At 38.2% G+C, this 22,586-nt stretch overlaps 1 protein-coding gene across 1 annotated transcript; it reads right to left on the reverse strand.

Moving 5' to 3' along the window:
* Positions 1-747: 747 nt before the first annotated feature.
* mcm8 (minichromosome maintenance 8 homologous recombination repair factor) lies at positions 748-20,725 on the reverse strand. The gene is made up of 22 exons (XM_051959715.1): positions 20,644-20,725; positions 20,521-20,556; positions 20,215-20,334; positions 19,260-19,325; positions 19,090-19,172; positions 18,807-18,956; positions 17,723-17,820; positions 17,446-17,644; positions 16,382-16,467; positions 15,684-15,829; positions 11,465-11,539; positions 11,248-11,386; positions 9,650-9,680; positions 9,374-9,511; positions 7,619-7,679; positions 7,425-7,505; positions 6,414-6,609; positions 4,493-4,706; positions 4,208-4,417; positions 4,045-4,121; positions 2,913-3,102; positions 748-1,196 (listed from the first exon to the last, which is right to left on the reverse strand). Exons 1-22 carry the CDS (start codon positions 20,723-20,725, stop codon positions 1,104-1,106), a joined length of 2,571 nt encoding a protein of 856 aa, XP_051815675.1. The 3' UTR covers positions 748-1,103.
* Between the last annotated feature and the right edge of the window lie 1,861 nt (positions 20,726-22,586).

The following is a 22,586-nucleotide window of genomic DNA, read 5'->3' on the forward strand; positions in this document are numbered from 1 at the left end:
TATAATTTAAACTAGACAGAAAAACTAAGAAAAAAGCAACAGAATAAAGTTTTAAAAAAATTCTAATACAAATATTACAAAAATACAACATAATTATTTTATTTATAGGAAAATACCATAATGTATTAACTCAATGTTTATATTTCCTTTATTATCATAGAAAACAATTATTTAAAAAAATTAGACAGAAAAACTAAGAAATGAAGCACCTGAATAAATTTTTAAAAATATTTATGACTCATGATTTATGAAATTATATTATGACATAATTCTTTTATTTGTCAGAAAATACTATAATTTATCAATTGTGATAAGATTGTAAAAATGATGTCATAATAATACTATTTACAGGAATAATCCCTAATTTATTAATTAAATGTTTTATTTTTCCACTATATTGATTGTAAAAAGTCATTATTCAAACAAATGATGCAAACATTCCGACACAATTGTTTAATTTGTAGAAAAATATTATTATTTATTACCTGGACGTTTAATTTTTCTTTTGTCATTAATAAAACTTATTATTCAAACAATTTAGACAAAAAATAAGGAAAAAACGCACCAGAATCAAGTTTTTAAAACATTTAGGGTATTCAAACTGTAAAAAAAATGCACCACAATTATTTTATTTGTGGGAAAATATCATAATATATAACCTGTTTAATTATTTTCATTTTTGATTAATTATAGACTTGGTTAAATTGATTATTCAAAATAATTGGACAGAAAAACACGACAACGAGACAACTTTAAGAGTATTTATGAAAATAAGACTGTAAAAAATATGCAATTCCAATGAAACTGAACTTTATACATTCATACATAAATACTGTACAAACATTAGATTTTATGTACATTCTTCTTCTAAAGCACAATCAGTTTGTAAAGTGGATGATTCTGCTAAAAAGTGTGGAAAACAAAAACAAATCTAAACAGGAAGATGGGAGTAATGTTCTATAAAACAGAATAAACCTTCTTTAATGTGAATATTTTCTGGTTTCTTTCCTCCTCTATGACAGTAAACTGGGTATATAATTTAATAATAATTCAACCCAGACCCTGAGCTGGTGGTTTATTCTGCAGGTTTGTGTTTGTGTTGATCAGATCGTCTGCAGCTGGTACAGTTTAGATCCTTTCTTCAGCAGGAATCCTTGTTCATTCAGGGAACTCAGGAGACCTTCAAAGTCCATCACCTGGAGGAAGATTTAAATGAATATATAATACCACGATGGTGTTTTCAGTAGCTTCAGGTTTTACTGCATGTACTTAAAGATAATTACACAACGTCTGTGGTGAAAAGAGACACTTAACTGTAACCAGTATGGGGTGAAAAGGTTTGTTTTGAAGCTACTCTATATTAACTTAAAGGGGAAAAACGACTTGACAACCCACAGTGAGGGGAAAATGAAGCCACAGTGAGGGAAAATGAAGCCACAGTGAGGGAAAATGAAGCCACAGTGAGGGAAAATGAGCCCACAGTGAGGGAAAATGAGCTCACAGTGAGGGAAAATTAACCCACAGTGAAGGAAAATTAACCCACAGTGAGGAAAAATAAAGCCACAGTGAGGGAAAATGAACCCACAGTGAGGGAAAATGAAGCCACAGTGAGGGAAAATGAAGCCACAGTGAGGGAAAGTGAAGCCACAGTGAGGGAAAATGAAGCCACAGTGAGGGAAAATGAGCCCACAGTGAGGGAAAATGAGCTCACAGTGAGGGAAAATTAACCCACAGTGAAGGAAAATTAACCCACAGTGAGGAAAAATAAAGCCACAGTGAGGGAAAATGAACCCACAGTGAGGGAAAATGAACCCACAGTGAGGGAAAATTAACCCACAGTGAAGGAAAATGAAGCCACAGTGAAGGAAAATGAAGCCACAGTGAAGGAAAATGAACCCACGGTGAGGGAAAATGAACCCACGGTGAGGGAAAATGAACCCACGGTGAGGGAAAATGAAGCCACAGTGAGGGAAAATAAAGCCACTGGTGAGGGAAAATAAAGCCACAGTGAGGGAAAATGAAGCCACAGTGAGGAAAAATGAAGCCACTGGTGAGGGACAATAAAGCCACAGTGAGGGAAAATGAAGCCACACTGAGGGAAAATGAAGCCACAGACAGGGAAAATGAACCTGCAGTGAAGGAAAATGAAGCCACAGTGAAGGAAAATGAACCCACAGTGAGGGAAAATGAAGCCACAGTGAAGGAAAATGAAGCCACTGGTGAGGGAAAATGAACCCACAGTGAGGGAAAATGAACCTGCAGTGAAGGAAAATGAAGCCACAGTGAGGGAAAATGAAGCCACTGGTGAGGGAAAATGAAGCCACGGTCAGGGAAAATGAAGCCACTGTGAGGGAAAATGAACCCACAGTGAAGGAAAATGAAGCCACAGTGAGGGAAAATGAAGCCACTGGTGAGGGAAAATGAAGCCACAGTGAGGGAAAATGAAGCCACTGGTGAGGGAAAATGAACCTGCAGTGAAGGAAAATGAACCCACAGTGAAGGAAAATGAAGCCACAGTGAGGGAAAATGAAGCCACTGGTGAGGGAAAATGAACCCACAGTGAGGGAAAATGAAGCCACAGTGAGGGAAAATGAACCTGCAGTGAAGGAAAATGAACCCACAGTGAAGGAAAATGAAGCCACAGTGAGGGAAAATGAAGCCACTGGTGAGGGAAAATGAACCTGCAGTGAAGGAAAATGAGGCGACACTGAGGGAAAACGTGATGGAATCAAAGAAAAAAAACAGAAACTGTTTGGGGTTTAGATGGTAAAAGCCTTTCCTGTTAATATCATTTATGTAATTTAGCATTTTTTTATTTCCTGGAAAGATAATTAATTGAAGTGGATGAACTAATCTCTTTTCATTTTACTGTTTTAAAGAAGCATGTTCGCTGCATGTTTCAGTGTTTTCACCTTGATGTTCATTCTGTCGGCGATGGATCGAAGCGTCTGCAGGTCAAACTGCTTCTGATTGGTCCTCTGAGCGTGTGCGTGCAGAGCGTTGACCAATCGCTTCCCGGCGCTGCGTTGACTCATTCCTGAGCCGAGCTGAGAGCGCTCAAAGTCCAGGTTCCCAAAACCGTCTGAGTATGTGTCGGCCAGACTGAAAACACAAAAACAGAGGGAGACAAGTTTAAATCACAGGACAGAACATCATCACTAAGGCCTGCACAGTTTGTAGATGCATGTTGTTGTTTTAAACTGAAATATTAAGACTTTCCTGCATGTTTGGGAGGAGATTTTGTATCACATGGCAACAAGAAACAGAAGACAGAGAAAAAGTAAAAATGCGAAAGCAAATGACACCCGAGCATTTAACAGTTTGATGGAATATGTTTTCACCAATTTCAACTCTTAAAAAATTGCCAAAATTTACTCCATCAGCCAGAAATTGTCGGATTTTAATTTTTCTGATGGTCCTTGAACTAACCACGAGTGACTTAAATTCATAATATTTAATTAAAACCATTTTAGGTTGCGTATCTCGTTAAAAACATTGCCAAAATTAAGCCGTTTACTTGAACCACATTCGGTAAAAAACAAAAAATTCTGTGAGTCTTGCTGCAAACAGGAACCCACTAGTCGCTCAGCTGCAACCAGCAGGAATGTAGGAAAAAATCAGGGTAGTTTTTGGATGAACTGCAGGCAGTGTGTACTCGCACATTTAGCAGAGAGGTGACAAGTAATTAAAAAGTATTAAGTTATCTGTTTTTATGTGGAGCCGCTGTTTTTTTCTGGTATTAATAACACCTGTGGGCACGTAGAAAATGTTAAACACGTTAATTCCAGTTATTTTAAATTTTTCTAAACTAAGCAGTCAAAAAATTCTACTGTTGTGTTTTCTTTTTTTCTTATTTCTGTCATTCTAACTCAGACATTTCTGCGTTCTCTCTCCTTCATTCTGTTTCCACAGAGCTGCAGGACTTTATGTTGCAGAGAAAAATGAACCAACAGTGAAGAAAAACATAACAGAAACTGTTTTGCCATTAATCTTTGCAAATCCAAGTCTGGTCTCTGAAGAACAGAATGAATCCTGAGTTGTTACCTGTGTTTCATGATCTCCACCACGTCTTCAGCGTCGCTCTTAGTCGCCGTTTCTCTGAGCTCCAGTTTGGCTCTTGCCTGCATGAAAACATACAGTCACTAGGTGAATATTTACAAAGTTCTAACTAAAAAAGTGAATGTTTCTTGTGCAGACGTCCAGCCACCTCGGTGAGTCTGATCAGAGACTCCAGCTGCCTCGTGGTGATGGGCGTAGCGTCGGCAGAGTGAGCCTGAGACCTCAGCGACAGATAGAAGTCCTGCAGGGTCTGAGCTGCTTCAGGAGACAGCGATGGATGGACGTACTGACGGGCGTAGCTGATGTACTTCCTCAACAAGCTCGCTGGGATGGGATCCACACTTTCACCTGCAGGGATCTACAAAACCACGTGAAATGAACACGTTCTTAGGAAGAGACATCAGTTTACTTCAGCTTGTCGGTGTGTTTCTACCTGCAGGCGTTCAGACAGCGGCATGTCTGAGTGCAGCAGCAGGACGGACGTCTCTAACCCGCTGTTATTCCTGGTAACCACGGCGCTGCTGGCTCTGCCTCGTCCTGCTCTGTTCGCCATAACGTGCTCCGACAGGCGGCGGTCATGTGACTCGTCAGGGATGTCCAGGAGGAGGAAGACCACGTCAAAGCGAGAGAGCAGAGCCGAGCCCATCCTGAAGACAAACCAGAAGAGAAGTCAAATATTTGTATGTTTGCGCTGTAAAAAACTCCAGCTGTAGCTACGATACAGGGCTGCGAATCAGCAAAACCTGACGCTGCAATATTTTGGCTTTTCTGTGATAACTGCCTGAAAAAGTACAAAAATGTTGAGCTAATGAGTTGAATAAATCCAATTGTAAAGAATGAATCATGTTAGACTGATTGGGGTGGATCTGTAGAGGAGTTTATCGGCACAGAAAATAAAAAGAACTAAAAATATGCAGCGTTTGTTGCCTTTTTCATTTGGTCTGACAATGGCAAAGACATCTGGAATAGTTTTTTGCTTTGAATTACACGTAGATCTGACTGTAATCAACATTCAGAGCTTTGAGCTGATGATTTAAATCACTAAACTGATTATTTGCACCATGTGGGGCCAAAAACTGCTGACAGAGAACCTGTGTTGGTTGAAATCATTCCTTTTGTAGCAGAAATATTTTGATATAATGAACAAAGACTGCAAAAATGATGACAATGATTAGCCTCCTCATCCAAATTTTTCATTGATTTTAAGGGCAGAATATTCTGATTGCGCTTTCACCTTAAAATAAACAGACTGCTGCTTTCACTTCCATGTTGTGCTACATTCCTACTAATCTATAAATCTGCATTAAAATAAGACTACTGTAGAATTAAACTTAACTTGAATTCAGAACATCATTTAGAACCCAAATAAGAATAAAATTGTGGCCAGAACTCTTCACTGGCAGAACATCTGTTAATAGACGGTACAATTTCCAGAGTTTCCCTGAACGCCTCCCATGCAGCTCCAGTAGAAGCTACTAGTCGTGTGTGCTCAGAGAAGCTTCTAGTCTCCATCAGTTACTGCAGAGATCAAGAATAACTTTGAACAGAGTCAAAGAAGGAGTCAGATTTACCTTATTTGACTTTAATTGTCATTTAAGATCAGTTTTGAGTCATTTATTCCAAGTTACAGGGCAGTTTGGGCCAACTTAAAGTACTTTTGGACAAGTTTTTGTTCTTTTGGACAATCTTTGAGCAGCTGTGGATGCATTTCAAGACATTTTTCGACAATCCGAGTCATTTTAAACACAAAACATTTTGTACAATTGTAGTAATTTCAGACAAGTTTGAAGTCATTTGTACAGTTTTTAGGTTATTTTGTTTTATAAAAGGCACTGAATTGTCAGATTTAAGTGTCATTTTACAAAACTTCTCTTGGTTGAACATCTGCTTATTAACAGACGTTACAATTTCCAGACGTTCCCTGAACACCTCCCATGCAACTACAGTAGAAGCTTCTAGTCTCCATCAGTTACTGCAGCAGCTCACACAGCTGAGAGACTAAACATTAGTTTGAGTCAAAGAAGAAGGTCCGATGTCACATTTACCTGAAACCAGGTGACTTTATCTACATGGACTGATTCCTGTGAGCATTTTGAACATCAATACTGCAGTCTAGTGTGGCTACTGCATGCACAAATGCTGTGTTTTTCAAATAAAGTTGGAAAAAAAAAAAACTCCAAGCACCTTTAAATGGAAGTAAATCATGTTTTACCAGACTGACTTGTCATGGAAAATGAGAACTCTTTGCAAGTTTTCTTTTTCTGTCAGCAGCAAATGAAGTTCATGTGAAGCGAGTTGGGTCTGCGCTGAAACGAGTTGTGGTGCAGCTTTACCACAAAGTAAAAGAAACTTACTTGAGGTTCTCGGAAACTGTCTTTCCTCGGTTGTAATGTCCTCCGATGGGGTTTGCAGCAGCGATGACCGACGTTCTGGCGGGCAGAGAGGAAACTATCCCAGCCTTCGCCAGACTCACCGACTGCTGCTCCATGGCTTCCAGCAGAGCCTGCTGCTGCTGACCCAACTTATCAAACTCATCGATGCAACACAGGCCTGGAGAGAACCGACAAACCACAAGAACAACAAGCAACAAGGCAAAGATGAGATGGAGGGAAACAAGAAGGAAAAAGCAGGACAAACATGGAGCCCCCAGCAGGCAGTGAGAAGAAACACTGTGGAAAACAAATCTACAGTTTTAAAATTCCACTGCAAGCTGAGAAGTTTGTGTGGTGCACTGGGCCTCTTTAAACTACAGTACTACTACTATTACGACTGCAGTACTGAGGACACTACCCTGGATCACAGTAATGAAGCAGTACTTTTGTTGAGGAGGCTAGATGCCTCAAATCCAAAACAAACAAGTTATTTTTTGGAGACAAAAGCACTTTTATGACATTAAACCCACCACAAAAAGTCTAAATATGGTGCAAACACATCATTTTATTGCTAAAATCATAAAATTGATGCCATAATTTTGTTATCGAGAGGAAAATACTAGAGTTTATTAAAGGAATGGGATTTTTTTCATGTTTATTGATGATAAACCTCTTAAAAATTAATTCAAACAAAATCTAAATAAAAGAAAAAACACCAGAGAAAAGTGTTTTTTTGATACTAAAATGCTGTGTTGCATTGCACAGATGTGGAGAACAGTCAGTTTGTATTTCACTGCCTGCACTGTATGAGCATATGACAACTCTTTTGCAAAAATGACACCATAATTAGCTGTTTTCATTTAATAAACACAAATATTTAGTGGTGTTTAAAATTAATATCCCTCTCCTTCCAGTCGTGGTTCTACTGTTTCCATAGAGGTTCAGGGAATCTGAATATGCTGCAAACACACTTTTAAACATCAGTTTTTCTACCTTGGTCAGCCAACACCAAGGCTCCGGCCTCCAGAGCGTAATCTCCAGTTCCTGCATCTCTGGATAAACTCACTGTTAGTCCTGAAAACCAAACAGTATTTACGAGATTTACAACCTGATTACATCACAGCAGAACTGAACAACGTGATTATCACCACATTAAACAGGGAGATCTGCGTTTGGAGACCGTTTACCTGTGGTGCTGGTGCTGTTACCGCACACATAAATTCCTCTAGGAGCCACGTTACACACCGCCTACACAGGAAACACACATGTATAAGTAGATGTACGTTAGGACTAAACCTGGATGGCACAACAAACATAGTTAAATAGTTATGCCCTTTTCAGACATGGGAGGTGTTAACATTGCATTCTGTCTTTCAGATGTACACTGCAAAAACTCAAAATCTTACCAAGTCTGTTGGTCTTATTTTTAGTCTCATCCCACTTGATTTAAGATAAATTCACTTAACAAGAGACATTTCAGCAGATGGAGGGTCTTGTTTTAAGACAATCTTGTTTTAACCCTTGTATCGTCCTGTGGGTCAAATTGACCCATTTTAAAATTTGAAAATGTGAAAAAAAATATTTACACAGTGAAAACTTCCACATTTTCAAAATTTTTTGGGAAATTTTTTGGACATTTTTTGATGGGAAAAAATTAACCAAAATCCAGCGAAATTCGCTGGATTTTGGTTAATTTTTTCCCGAATGTTCTTAAAGAAAATATTAGAAGTTTATTGATAAATATGTAATCACTTTAGATATTTTTAAGATTTTTTAGAAGATTTTTTTACTCATTTTTTAAATTTATTTTATTTTTTTTTACAATTTTCATTTTTAAAATTTTTATTTCTTGCTAAATTATTTTTTTAAATAAAAGCTTTAAGGGAAAGGAATTTTCTTCCTGAAGATTTTTCAAATTTGTATACATTTGGGGAATTTTTTTGCTGATTTCTTTTTTTCCAAAAAGGCAACAGTATTTTTTGGTGCTGTAAATGAGGACAACAGGAGGGCTAAGACACCTAAGCTTGACAATCCTGGTAAAATAGAGCTTAAAGTAAGTTTTCCCAGCTAATTTTAAGATCTTGGTATTCTAAATATCATATCTTATTTGAAGCCATTTTTCGCTTGTTCTATTGGCAGATTTTTTCACTTATTACCTCCGCCAAGGAGGTCATGCGATCGGGTCCGTTTATTTATTTGTCTGTCTGTGTGCGTGTCTGTGGACAAGATTTCTCGGAAACTGCTTGTCGGATCTCCATGAAATTTTCACCAGAGGTGGATCTTGGCCCAGGGAAGACTCCATTCAAATTTTGTGTTGATCCGGATAAGGATCTTCCCTTGGCGGAGGTCAGAAATCTCGGATTGCTCTTGTTTCAAATTTGAAATCAGTTTTTTTTCTAGTTTTGGGAGAGACATTTTTTCCAGTGTAGGAGGAGAGTTCAGAGTGTGAGCTGCTGTCAGACACTGATCCATCCAGTCTGAGATCATTTATAATTATGAGCAAATAATGAAGTTACTGCTGTTGTTTCAACAGGCAGCTGGATCCTGCTGCTGTCTGATGCTGCAGATATTAAATCAACTCAGAGGAAACAGTCCTAAACAGCTGGAAGCAACAAAGTGAGCTTCAGCTTCAGTTAATGTTAGATCAAAACCCAGATCATTTTAATCAAACTAAGCAGTGAAGTTTTGTTTTCAAGGATGTGCCAGTGTATAACAGGTAAAAGAAACATCTTTAATGCATGCAAACTGTGTCTTTTGCTCTCTGTGATGCTTTTACTGTAATGTGGATAAAGTCTTCCTCAAATCACACAACTCAAAGTAATGTGGCTGCATGCAGTTCAGACCTGTGCTGGTAAATGCTACTAAAAAGCTGTGAGTTTTACAGAAAAATCAGCCGTTCAGATGCAGTCAGATCAATGGAAAAGAGAGTTTTCTCCTGTTACCTGTAACATCTGACTCTTTCCCAGCCCAGGGTCTCCTACTATCAGGATGTGAGCGTCTCCTCTCACTGGGACGCTGTTCTTCCCCGTGTGCTTCTGTCGACCTCCAAACAACGCTAAAGCCAGGGCGGCTTTCACCAGCTGCAGAAACACACGAGTTATCAGATAAACCTCAACATTTACGATGGTTTTGATCAACCAGCATGAGTGACACACCTGAATTCTACCAAATATCTCAGATTTCATTGTTTATGTCAGTGCTGTTAAAGATAAACTCACCAGATGTCCGTAGATGGCGGGACACAAAGAGCTGAAGGAGACGAGGAAACAGAAATCATCCAGTAAGATGTGATTATGTGTTAGAACCAGGCTGCTGTGTAAAGCACACGTCAGAAAGTTTTTGATGAATTAACAACAAAAATCTAAATCTTTACCGCTGTTGTGAGAAATGTTTTTAACTTTTCTCCAGACGGTGCATATAAAAGCGCACTTCTACATTATTCTTAGCTCTGTTTCAACAGCCTGAAATATAAAGATGCAGCTTCAAAACGCACAGAAATGAATGATTCTTTAAATGCACAGTATGTAACTGTTATCAAGAAGGATAATGAAGCAGAAAGTCTGATCTGGCATGTTGACAGTGGAAATCTGCTCTTTGTTTTAAAGTCGGTTAGGCTGGTTGATCCTTCTACAGGTTTGTTCCGTGATTAAGAATGCACCTTCACACCAGATACACGGTGCTGCTTTGTAACCTACATGTCTGTCTCTGGTGCATCTTTATAGTCATGTATTTTGCACTGTATTGGGAGAACAGCGTTTTGTTTTCTAGGTATGCAAATGCACAAATAAATCTGCTCTGAATCTGTGTTTCTGAGACTAATGATTTGCCTTCCAGCATTTAAAAACACCACAAAGATGCAAAGCTCCACAATAACTTTCCCATCAGGTAGCTCCTCCCACCTCGCCACAATCAAAACACGTCACTTGCTGAACATCTTCTTATGGTAAAGGTAAAAAAATATACTTGACTTTCACCAGAGGGAATCTTTGACTGAAGTAGAATGTAAAATCTCTAAAATTGGACATGGAATACGTTTACGTAGCTTCATAGTTGGGTTTTGTGGCAGTTTTATTCCAAAAATGCTTCAAATTGGCCCGTATCACTCCAATAACGGTTTGTGGATAAAAGTTAGTAACTAAATCTGAACTCCAGCAGCGGTTTTTGGGTGTTTTTTAAATCATGTCGTATTTTTCCTAATTTTTAATATAAAGTCCTGCAGCTCTATGGAAACGGTAAAAGCAGGGCTGGAAGCAGAGAGAGGACTCTGAAAGGTCTTCTGTGCTTTTAAAACACCACGAATCATTAAAAAAAAAGTTGGATTTTGTGGATTGTTTATCTCACAACAAAATGAGAAAACCTGGAATCAACACGTCCAACATTTTCCCAAATGGAATAACTACGGTGACTCTACTGTGGATGTTTTACTGACTCAATGTTAAATCAGTTTCCGTACTTGTTTCTCTCTGTTCTGAGTAAACACTGCCTGCAGTTCAGCCAAAAAATAGTGAATTATTGTCACAAATTTTGATCACAGCTGAGACAATAATGGCTTCACAGTTGTGCTAGAATCCCATAATTTCCTGCTTTTTACAGAATCTAATTAGAGCAAAATGTTTATTTATTATCATTTTTTTAATGAGACTGAAACTGAAGCTCAATGTTTGTTCAAAAGCTGAAAATCCAATAATTATTTCTGATAAATGGTGTCACTTTGGTGTTTTTTCTAAAGAGAACAAGCCTTTAAATCCCCCTTAAGAGGACTGAATGATGACAGACATGAAGCAGGTGAATGTGATTCATGCTGTGACTTTCTTACTGTACGATCAGTCGCAGCAGCTCCGGCTGAGACTGGATCTCCTGGACGGCATACAGCTCCTTCAGACTGAACTCCTCCCCAGCAGAGCGATCTCCAGCCGACCCTCCAGAACCCTGAACTCCTGGCTTAGACTGCTGGCCTGAACATCCACAGAAAACACCTCCTCACTACAGATTCTGGTCTATCTGGTCTGATCCACAGACCTGCAGGATTTTACCTTTAGAGTTGCTGACAGAAGTAGCTTCTATGTAGAGCAGAAACATGCACTGATCCTTGTTTCCTCTGGAGCTGCCTGCACAAAAACAAGAAGATACTCAGTTTAATGTCAGAGAGGAGGAAAAAACAAGAAATGTTTTTGTTGTTTTATGTTTCATTTGTCATTTTATGTTTCGTTTTTGTTGTTTTGTTTTTCATCGTTTCAGGTCTTGTTTTTGTCGTTTTATGTCATGATTTTGTCTTTTTATTTCGTTTTTGTCGTATTGTGTCTCGTTTTTTGTCCTTTTCCATTTCAGTTTTGTCGTTTTCTGTTTCGTTTTTGTCGTTTTGCCTTTGTCGTTTTATGTCTTGTTCCTGTTGTTTTGTTTCTTGTTTTTGTCGTTTTCTGTCTTGTTTTTGTCATTTTGTTTCTTGTGTTTGGCATTTTGTTTCTTGTTTTGTGTCTCGTTTCTGTTGTTTTGTCTCGTGTGTCGTTTTGTGTCTTGCTTTTGTCGTTTTATGTCATGTTTTTGTAATTTTGCTTCATTTTTGTTGTATTGTCTTGTTTTTGTCGTTTTGTGTCTTGTTTTTTGACGTTTTCTGTTCTGTTTTTGTCTTGCCTTTGTCGTTTTATGTCTTGTTCCTGTGGTTTTGTTTCTTGTTCCTGTGGTTTTGTGTCTTGTTCCTGTGGTTTTGTGTCTTGTTCCTGTGGTTTTGTTTCTTGTTCCTGTGGTTTTGTTTCTTGTTCCTGTGGTTTTGTTTCTTGTTTCTGTGGTTTTGTTTCTTGTTTCTGTGGTTTTGTTTCTTGTTCCTGTCGTTTTGTTTCTTGTTCCTGTGGTTTTGTTTCTTGTTTCTGTCGTTTTGTTTCTTGTTCCTGTGGTTTTGTTTCTTGTTCCTGTGGTTTTGTTTCTTGTTCCTGTGGTTTTGTTTCTTGTTCCTGTGGTTTTGTTTCTTGTTCCTGTGGTTTTGTTTCTTGTTTCTGTGGTTTTGTTTCTTGTTTCTGTGGTTTTGTTTCTTGTTTCTGTGGTTTTGTTTCTTGTTCCTGTCGTTTTGTTTCTTGTTCCTGTCGTTTTGTTTCTTGTTCCTGTCGTTTTGTTTCTTGTTCCTGTCGTTTTGTTTCTTGTTCCTGTGGTTTTGTTTCTTGTTCCTGTGGTTTGTTTCTTGTTCCTGTGGTTTTGTTTCTTGTTCCTGTGGTTTTGTTTCTTGTTCCTGTGGTTTTGTTTCTTGTTCCTGTGGTTTTGTTTCTTGTTTCTGTGGTTTTGTTTCTTGTTTCTGTCGTTTTATGTCTTGTTTCTGTGGTTTTGTTTCTTGTTTCTGTGGTTTTGTTTCTTGTTCCTGTGGTTTTGTTTCTTGTTCCTGTGGTTTTGTTTCTTGTTTCTGTCGTTTTGTTTCTTGTTTCTGTCGTTTTATGTCTTGTTTCTGTCGTTTTATGTCTTGTTCCTGTGGTTTTGTTTCTTGTTTCTGTGGTTTTGTTTCTTGTTCCTGTGGTTTTGTTTCTTGTTCCTGTGGTTTTGTTTCTTGTTTCTGTCGTTTTATGTCTTGTTTCTGTCGTTTTATGTCTTGTTCCTGTGGTTTTGTTTCTTGTTTCTGTGGTTTTGTTTCTTGTTTCTGTGGTTTTGTTTCTTGTTCCTGTGGTTTTGTTTCTTGTTCCTGTGGTTTTGTTTCTTGTTTCTGTGGTTTTGTTTCTTGTTTCTGTCGTTTTATGTCTTGTTTCTGTCGTTTTATGTCTTGTTCCTGTGGTTTTGTTTCTTGTTTCTGTCGTTTTGTTTCTTGTTTCTGTCGTTTTATGTCTTGTTCCTGTGGTTTTGTTTCTTGTTTCTGTGGTTTTGTTTCTTGTTTCTGTGGTTTTGTTTCTTGTTTCTGTGGTTTTGTTTCTTGTTTCTGTGGTTTTGTTTCTTGTTTCTGTGGTTTTGTTTCTTGTTCCTGTGGTTTTGTTTCTTGTTCCTGTGGTTTTGTTTCTTGTTCCTGTGGTTTTGTTTCTTGTTCCTGTGGTTTTGTTTCTTGTTTCTGTCGTTTTGTTTCTTGTTTCTGTCGTTTTATGTCTTGTTTCTGTCGTTTTATGTCTTGTTCCTGTGGTTTTGTTTCTTGTTTCTGTGGTTTTGTTTCTTGTTCCTGTGGTTTTGTTTCTTGTTCCTGTGGTTTTGTTTCTTGTTTCTGTCGTTTTATGTCTTGTTTCTGTCGTTTTATGTCTTGTTTCTGTGGTTTTGTTTCTTGTTTCTGTGGTTTTGTTTCTTGTTTCTGTGGTTTTGTTTCTTGTTCCTGTGGTTTTGTGTCTTGTTTCTGTGGTTTTGTTTCTTGTTTCTGTGGTTTTGTTTCTTGTTCCTGTGGTTTTGTTTCTTGTTCCTGTGGTTTTGTTTCTTGTTCCTGTGGTTTTGTTTCTTGTTTCTGTGGTTTTGTTTCTTGTTCCTGTGGTTTTGTTTCTTGTTCCTGTGGTTTTGTTTCTTGTTCCTGTGGTTTTGTTTCTTGTTTCTGTCGTTTTATGTCTTGTTCCTGTGGTTTTGTTTCTTGTTTCTGTGGTTTTGTTTCTTGTTCCTGTGGTTTTGTTTCTTGTTTCTGTGGTTTTGTTTCTTGTTCCTGTGGTTTTGTTTCTTGTTTCTGTCGTTTTATGTCTTGTTTTTGTTGCATTGTGTCTTGTTTGTGACGTTTTGTGTCTCATTTCTGTCGTTTTGTCTTGTTTTTGTCATTTTCTGTTTCGTTTTTATTGTTTTGTGTCTCGTTTTTGTCGTTTTGTGTCATATTCACATTTAAGAAGCTGCAGCCACAAAATTTAGACGTTTTGTTCTTTAAAAAATGTCTCAAAGAGATTAATCTACTAATAAACCTCTGACACACTTGTATTGTGAGCAAAAGAAGTCTTTATTCTGATTTTAGTTCTCTGTTTTAAGAACAGATTAAGATGATTCTGTGGGGACTAATTACTGCCCATTGAACTAGATCATTAAGCACTATTTCTGTCTAATAAATGAAGAAATGAATAAATTAAAGGACCAGCTGCTACAGTTTGCGTTACATTTTACTTCTTAATTCCTCTCCGGTCCTTTATTAGAGTATTCTGGATCCATCTTGAACAAACTGTTTTAACGTGTCTGAGCTGGAAATAATCAGCCGAGTTCTCGAAGTACAACAAAAACACATCTGGATCATTCCAGAACGTCCCACCCATCAAATTTCAAACATTCCATGTACAAAATACTAAAACCTGCAGTTGTTGTGTAAATGTTCTTGACCTGAGACCAAATCTAAAAAAAAAAAAAAAACTGGGGGAAAAGAATGTTTGAAAATATTTTTTAAAACACCAAATAAGTCTGAAGTTTCCCTAAAATGACATTTTTGTCTAAACTAAACTGAATCTTAAATAAAACAGTTAAAATGAAATTTAAATCTCCTTGTTTTTGGTTTTCATCGTTGTCTCTTGTAATTGTGGGAACATTTTCTGAATCAACGTAATATTTCAAACAATAATTATTATACATGGAACGTGTCCCACAACAACCCTGCTGATGACGTTTTTGTCTTTAGTGTTTTGTTGCTGTCGATTTCTGTCTTGCTTTTGCTGTTTTTTGTTTTGTTTCTGACATTTTGTGTCTTGTTTTTGTTGTTTTGTCTTGTTTTTGTTGTTTTCTGTCTCGTTTTTGTCGTTTTCTGTCTTATTTTGCTTGTTTACATCATCAATCAGTTTTCCTAAAGAATGGGTAGAGCAAAGTTATGTCCTCTCTTCTATTTTCCATCTTTTCATCCATTGTCAGCCTTGATTGAATGTCTCTCTCTACCTCATATTATCAGGATCAGACTCATTCTTTGGACTGTTTTCCATCAGTCAGTTTGTCCTCTTGGTCAGCAGTAACAGCTAGCTAAATATCTAGCTTCTACTGCTGAGAAAAAGCTCACATTAGCATGGATTAGAGTAGGGTTAGCGACAACACAGAAAACATGGAATAAAAATGCTACCATTGATGTGGAAGCTTTGATAGTTTATTACCTATTATTGATCAATATGGAGCAGAAAACTGTAAACGAAGGTTTATTCTTCAAACATTTTGAAGCCCAGATGTCCTCCAGTTCTACTATCAGTCCTGTGTAGCACCTGGTAGTAAAATATCATTCCTGAAGGCATCATGACTGTAATTTTCTAGTTTCTTCCAGGATATTCGCACTTCATTCAGAGTTTCTGCTACATATAATTTTGGGTATTTCTACATTTGTGGATCTTCCCTCCACGAACGGAACACGCGTGTTCGTACCGTCATTGATGACCCGGACTATCCCCGTCACGGTAACGGTGTCTCCAGGGACGCAGCTGTCGCAGAGGTCGGAGGTCAGGTGACACTCGACGGTCCGCGGGATTCGTCCGGTCTCCCTCTGTTCACCGCCCATCAGCTCCTGCACCCTGAAGCAGAACAAAACAGAAGATAACTTGTGCTAAACATGCGGTGAAAAGTGATCTCTGCATCACGATCAGGAGCCTGAAGAAGTGTGTGTTAGGGTCGGACATTCAGATTTAAGCTGCATGCCTCCAATCACAGTCAACTTAGTCCCACAATAAACCATGAATGTTTACTGCCATTGTTCCTTCTTTATATTGTGAATGGGCTTTAACTTTATTTAGTACGGTGTCCTTTGGTGCTTTGAAAGGTGCCTACAAATAAAATGCATTATTATTATTATTAATCCTTGAATACTGAGGATCAGAATCAGTTTTATTGTCGAGCAGGTTTTCATGTTAACACACTGACAAGCAGAACATCTGAATGGTTTGGAAGCAGATCCACTTTCTGTAGTTTCTGAGAAAAATGGGTTCAAAGCTTTGTGTTTTCAAGCTTGGTCTGACATTATTCACTCCTGAAACATCACCAAGGAGCTGGAAGAAAAAGCTTAAAGTTCACTGATGTGCTATGGAAATGTCTGAAATGCCTCACGCATGTCTGGCTGATTTACTCACTTAATAATCTGCCAGTCGACGGTGTGAGTCAGAGGAGAGCCGTGGACGGGAGAGAAGGATCGACTGCGACAGCCGGGCTGGATACACTGAGAGACAAAGCACAAAAATATATAAAAATACAGTCAAACTGCAGAGATAATCTACAAGACGGAGATATGAGGAGGCTGAAAGGAAAGTTAATGCACGTACTTTATATTAAATGATTTTAACTCTTATTTTATGACAGTTAAACAGCTCTTGTTTTCTGACTTCTGTTTTTGATCTTTTTACAGTTCTGACCTTTTTTTAAGGATTTCATAAATGTTTTCTTTTGTTCTTCTTTTAATAATTGTTGTCATCTTCTGTCTTAATGTCTTTGTAAAGCACTCTGAATGGCCTCGTTGTTGAAATGTGCTATAGAAATAAATGTGCCTTTTGCCTTTTACGTGGACAAATCATGTACAAAGCTAAAAATAACGCTTTACCATGAACTGTACAGAGATTGTTTAGGGACGGAGAAGGTGGATATCAACTTCAAAATGAACAAAATCCACACACACAGAAGTAGATTCTTAATTTCTTTCTGTGGGGTAAAACACTGGAACAGTTTGGGTGAGGAGATCAAGCAATGTTCAAAGAACAAAACACAGTAAATAAAAGGTTTTCACAGGATACAGGGATGAAGCGGGGCTGTGACTCGTGACTGCTACTGATTATTTATTTCTGTAATGATCTGTTTTCTACATACATATTGCTGTTGTGTTTTCTAATTGTTAGGTCCTTTTGTCTTTGTTCCTTTGCATAAATGGACATATTGGTGTGTCTCTATTATAAATCATGCTCACTATTATTATTAGAATTGTTTATGAAGGGTGGTATTTTCCAGAAGCAGGAAGAAGGAGAAGGGGTGGGATTAGATAAGCTTCCACTTCGAGCAATTTATTAATGATCTTTTGTTGTCGTTTTCTTTTTATGCTGAAATGTTCACAATAAACTTTCCAAAATCAAAATATGTAGCGTTTACTAAGCTGTGAATCCATTAAAGTCATGTAGCAGAGTAAATTCAGCTGTATTCTGTGTGGGACCTTGGTGGGCGTGGCGTATTTTCCGTGCTGCAGAGGCAGAGACAGCGTCTGTGAGCAGGTGAGACATCTGAAGGCCATCCGGCTGCACTGAGGCCTGATGTTACCGACTCTGACCACGGTTCCCTTCACACAGACCAGCCGGCCGAACACGCTGGCCCGGAGCATCCTCAGAGGAGTCAGCGGCTCGTAGTTATACAGCCTGATGCACACAAACGGGGTCGTCTTCATTCAGGGTCAGCAGTCGTAAAGCAGGAGAACGAGGCGGCGTGAGCGTTACCTGGCACTGATGTGAGGAATATTGATGATCGGTGCAGCGACTGGAAGCTCCTCCTCCTGCAGCTCAGCAGCTTGTTTCTCCAAATCTACAGTCAACACCTGAAACACACAAACACTCATTAGTCTGGAGCTGCTCTGAGCTTTTCTAATCACAAGTTAAAGTTCTCTGGTTTCTACGTTCTAGAGTTCAGAATCTGACTCCTGATCAAAACACATCCTGGACTTATTATCTCCACATGAAGCATCCAGAGCCCTCAGGTCTACTGTGAGTTCTACCACAACCAGAACCAAAAACAGTGCAGCAGCATTCAGCTCTGATGCTCCTCACCTGTGGAGCAAACTTCCTGAACACCTGAGGTCTGCTCAGACTGTCGGTTCTTTAAATCAGGCCTGAAGACCAGATTGTTCACTGCAGCTTTCTCCGTTTTCTTGACTTTTAATGCACTTTTATGATCATAACATCTACTTTTATGTTCTATTTCTATGATTTTAATGTATTTCTACCTTTAAATCATTTTTTCTGAATGTATTTATTTGCCTTTGTAAACCATCTTGTGTCTGAATTGTTCTATTCAAATAAACCAGCCTTGCCCACTAAACGGCTGTACAGTATTTTTGCACTAAGAACAATATTCTTGCTTTTTGTACCATTCTCTGCTACCGTGTATCAAAATCAGGTATCTGTATCTTGTTTCTTTACACTGCTGTTTCTTTCTGTGGTAGTTCCAGAGATATAGCTGAGATTTATTGAGATTTTTATCTGCAAACTCTCAAAAGTCAAAGAGCTTCAGTGAATAATGCAAACTGTGATAACTTTTTTGTTTTTTTACTTTTGTACTGAAGTTGTGACTTTTGTAAATCTTCTCAACCCTAAAACTAAGCCCTTGTCTTCTTTTCTTGACACTTCTTCAGCAGCTGTCTGCTAACATTATATTTACCTGAATGTAAACTGAGGAAAATGATGCATAGAAAGTCTGATTCATGCAGAAAAACATCCCAGAATCCATAGAATTCATACCGGTTTTTAAGAAAGGTGTTGTGAACAGAGACTTTTGTCCTGCAGCGTGGGTGTGTTTGTAACTCACCTGGTGGATGGCCACTCCCAGACAGCTGAACATCACCTCCGGCTGCTCCTTCAGATCTGTGATGATGTCAGGAAGAGCATTTCGTACGGTTTTATCTTCGGTCAGGTCTGAATAATCCACCAGAACGCTGCCCTGACGCTCAATCTCATCCTGCACAGAAACACAAGAAACGTTCAGAAACCTTTTCTATGCAAACACAGCAGATAGAAAAATAAACCTTCTGTACAGAGAGATTACAGACCAAACAGGCAGTTTATTACACAGAGAAGTAAACATGACCGACCTTGTCGTACAGGTGAATCCTGGAAGTAAAATATTTCTCAAATACTTTGATTTTCTCCACACTGGGTGAGCTCTTTATGAAACCTGCACATAAAACACACATTAACACATCACAGCCCATTAATCCTGATCATTCTATGTTTTATTATCATGCTAAATACTCTCATGTACCTTCTGTGAAGTACAGAGTCCATCCTTTGTACGGACATGAAGCATCCAGAGTGGTCTGAATGGGGACTGAAGAGACGGTTAAACAGTCACTAAGGAGTAAATACAAGGCATTCTACTGCAACTGTTCATTTTATTTGTATATTCATTTATTTATAAAAACGTCTTTAATGAAATGAGCCTGAGTTATCCCCTACTGGAGCACTTTAATCTGCTGTCTCAGGCCAGTTCTTAAAACTGCAAAACTACTTTCTGCAACCTACACAAATGATGATACACACAAACTAATACCCAATAACACCCACAAAGCACAGAAAACCTTATTTAACTTACAATACAGCAAACAAAACACAACAAAGCTAAAGAAGATGGACAAGTTATAGACTCCAATACAAGGTCGAATGAGCAGAGATGCATTTGTTAGCATTTATTAGCAGTTAGCATAGCAGTAGTTCTATAGAACAACCTGCCTGATTAAGGTCTAACACTGAAATGTGTAAATAAACAAATCTTTGAACGTTAGACAGCGTGCAGAAATCTAACTGACTGAATTGTTATTAAAAACATTTATCAATAGACAGAATTAATGATCAAAGTAAATGGTGAATGATTTCAGAGTTACTAATCGTATCTTTCATTGTTATTTTGGGCAATTTTTGAGTCACTTTGAACATGTTTTTGTGATTTCAGTCACAACTGAAGTCACGTTGAACTCACCGAGTCATTTTTATCAAGTTTAGACAAATTTCCAGATGAGTTTTGAGTCTTTTTCGACAAATTTCAAGCCTTTTCGACACATTTAAAAACATTTCAGACAATTTTTGAGTAATTTTGGCCAAACTTTGAGCCATTTTGGACGAGTGGTGAGAAATGTGGATCAAAGCCCAAAATGACAAATGAAAAACTGATATATTTCTGCAGATTTACAGGATGAAACTGAAAAGAAGACGGATCTCACCTCTCTGAGAGCTCGGCGTTTGGCTTCCTGATCCACCTCTCCACCCTCCTCCTCCTGCTGCTGATCCTCCTCTCCATGGCCGACCCCTCCATCCACCACCACCTCCTCTCCAACCTCCTCCTCCTCCTCCTCTCCATCCACCACCACCTCCTCCTCCTCCTCTCCATCCGCCACCACCCCTCGATCCACCACCTCCACTTCCTCCACCACCTCCACTTCCTCCACCACCACCACCACCTCCTCCTCCTCCTCTCCAGCCACCTCCACCTCCACCCCTCGATCCACCACCTCCACTTCCTCCACCACCTCCACTTCCTCCTCCTCCTCCTCCTCTCCAGCCACCTCCACCTCCACCCCTCGATCCACCACCTCCACTTCCTCCTCCTCTCCAGCCACCTCCACCTCCACCCCTCGATCCACCACCTCCACTTCCTCCTCCTCCTCCTCCTCCTCCTCTCCATCCTCGACCTCCCCCCCTCCATGATCCTCTCCTAGATTCTTCGCCACTCATTACTTTCCTGAGACAACGAAGGACAAGAACAAGAAAACTTAGTGTGAGGGACAAAAGTACAAAACAAGGAAGTAGTTTTCTTATTTTAGATGAGTTTCAGTCAAACATACGACTGACAGTGATTGAATGCCAGCCTCAGGGGCTGCTGTCCCAGAAAAGTTTTCTGTTCCAACACTCGCCTGGTGACTTCTATTAATATCCAGAACAGAATGCAGCATGCAGTCACATTGAATTAATGTCAAAAAACATGTCTTTAAAGTTACAGATTTAAATTTTTTGAAGTAAATATGTAACAACAGGCTTTAACTGATATATAAGACAGTTAGTGTTGTTAGTGCTGAATGTTTCATGTAAAATCCTGCAAATAAATTAGTATTATTTTAGTTTGTTTCCTCTGGGAGGAAGCATCGGGTCCCTCTCTGTGAATATAATCGGTCCAAACATTCATTTGTTCCTCTGTCTGTCAAGTTTATCAGTGAGCAAACATGAAAGGTTGGTGGCAATCGCTTCATTGCACTTAATGACTTTTTATGAGCTGATATTTCTCTTTGCAGACTGAAGGTGTTTTACTCTGTTTTTACTTGTTTTGACTCAAAGTAAGAATTAACTGTAATGGATTTATTTGTCTCTCATTCTGTTCATGTGTTAAGGCTGTCAAAAGTAGTATAACAAAGTGTAATGACATTATTTTAATCTGTTTACTAAAATCAAACACATTTTCCTGTTACGTCAAACATGAAATATAGAGATTTTTACAATTTTACAGCAGATCTGCAGCAGTGACATCATTATGTATTAAATTACTTCTTTCCCATAATTAAATTTTAAAAAAGTACTATCTGCTCACATATTGCTGACATATTTCCAGACAAGTGTTAGTATATTACTCATTCCTTGTAGCTTTCAGATTAATTTATGACATTTTGTTATTTTATCTTTTATTACTCTTGTAGTGTTTTGTTTTGGAAATTTTCTACATCTCATTTTGATTGTTTATTTTTGTACTCGACTCCAACAAAAAGCCCGACACAAGAACTCCTATGAGCCTGGACTGTGTGTTTGATCACAAATGACAAATAAAAAATATGCTGAATCTTAAAGTAAACAACAAAGTATGGCAATAAATAGCAGAGTAACATTAAAAAAAACACGTTTTATTATTGTTTTATTGAGTTGCTGAGATTAATTCCAAGGCACTCATACATAATATTAAGCCTTTAAATCCCAGTAGGTTTGAATGGAGTTAGTTTAAAATAAAATAAATCACTAAAATGAAACTATATATAAGTGCAGCATCACTGTTTATCTTAAATACTGCTGTAACTTTGCTGCCATTCTGAACTCTTTTTAAAATAAAGGTGGATTTACTGTCACTGCAATTATTAGCAAACATCTAGGACTGAAATAAACTACTGAAATAAAATCTTTAACAGTTTTACTTACTTTATATTTCTGCGTATAAACAGTCACCCAAACACTGTATTACAGAAAACAGAAACGTCAGCTAGACGATAGTTTCAGGTATTACGGGATAAGACAAACCAAGCAAGGAAAGAAAATGTTATATTTTAGTCTGTATAGTGCAAAGAATAAACTAATACCCACAAAAAACACTGTGAAATGTTTTAAATTCTGCTAAATTCGTGTATGATTTAACAACAAACACAAGCTAGCTAACAGTTTATTTCCACTTACTGGCGACGTTCGTCCAACTATTCAGATAAATATTCAGTTAAAACCTTCCGATAGAAGCAGCAGAGAGGCACAAAACTTTAGTCTTGTCCTAAATAAACTGGTTTAAAGGAATGACAAGTAAAATAACCGTATAACTGCTAATTTCTGTAACTAGACATGTCAAACT

The sequence above is a fragment of the Acanthochromis polyacanthus genome, chromosome 15 (genome assembly GCF_021347895.1).
Source record: "Acanthochromis polyacanthus isolate Apoly-LR-REF ecotype Palm Island chromosome 15, KAUST_Apoly_ChrSc, whole genome shotgun sequence".
In the NCBI taxonomy this organism is placed as follows: domain Eukaryota; kingdom Metazoa; phylum Chordata; class Actinopteri; family Pomacentridae; genus Acanthochromis; species Acanthochromis polyacanthus.

Excerpts from the sequence above, each read along its gene's own strand:
- mcm8 (XM_051959715.1), bottom strand. The coding sequence starts at position 20,725 with ATGAGTGGCGAAGAATCTAGGAGAGGATCATGGAGGGGGGGAGGTCGA. Across the intron at positions 17,645-17,722 it reads ATTCCTCACATCAGTGCCAG|GCTGTATAACTACGAGCCGC; the intron begins GTAACGCTCACG and ends TGTGTGCATCAG. Across the intron at positions 4,707-6,413 it reads ACAGTTTCCGAGAACCTCAA|GATGGGCTCGGCTCTGCTCT; the intron begins GTAAGTTTCTTT and ends GTTTGTCTTCAG.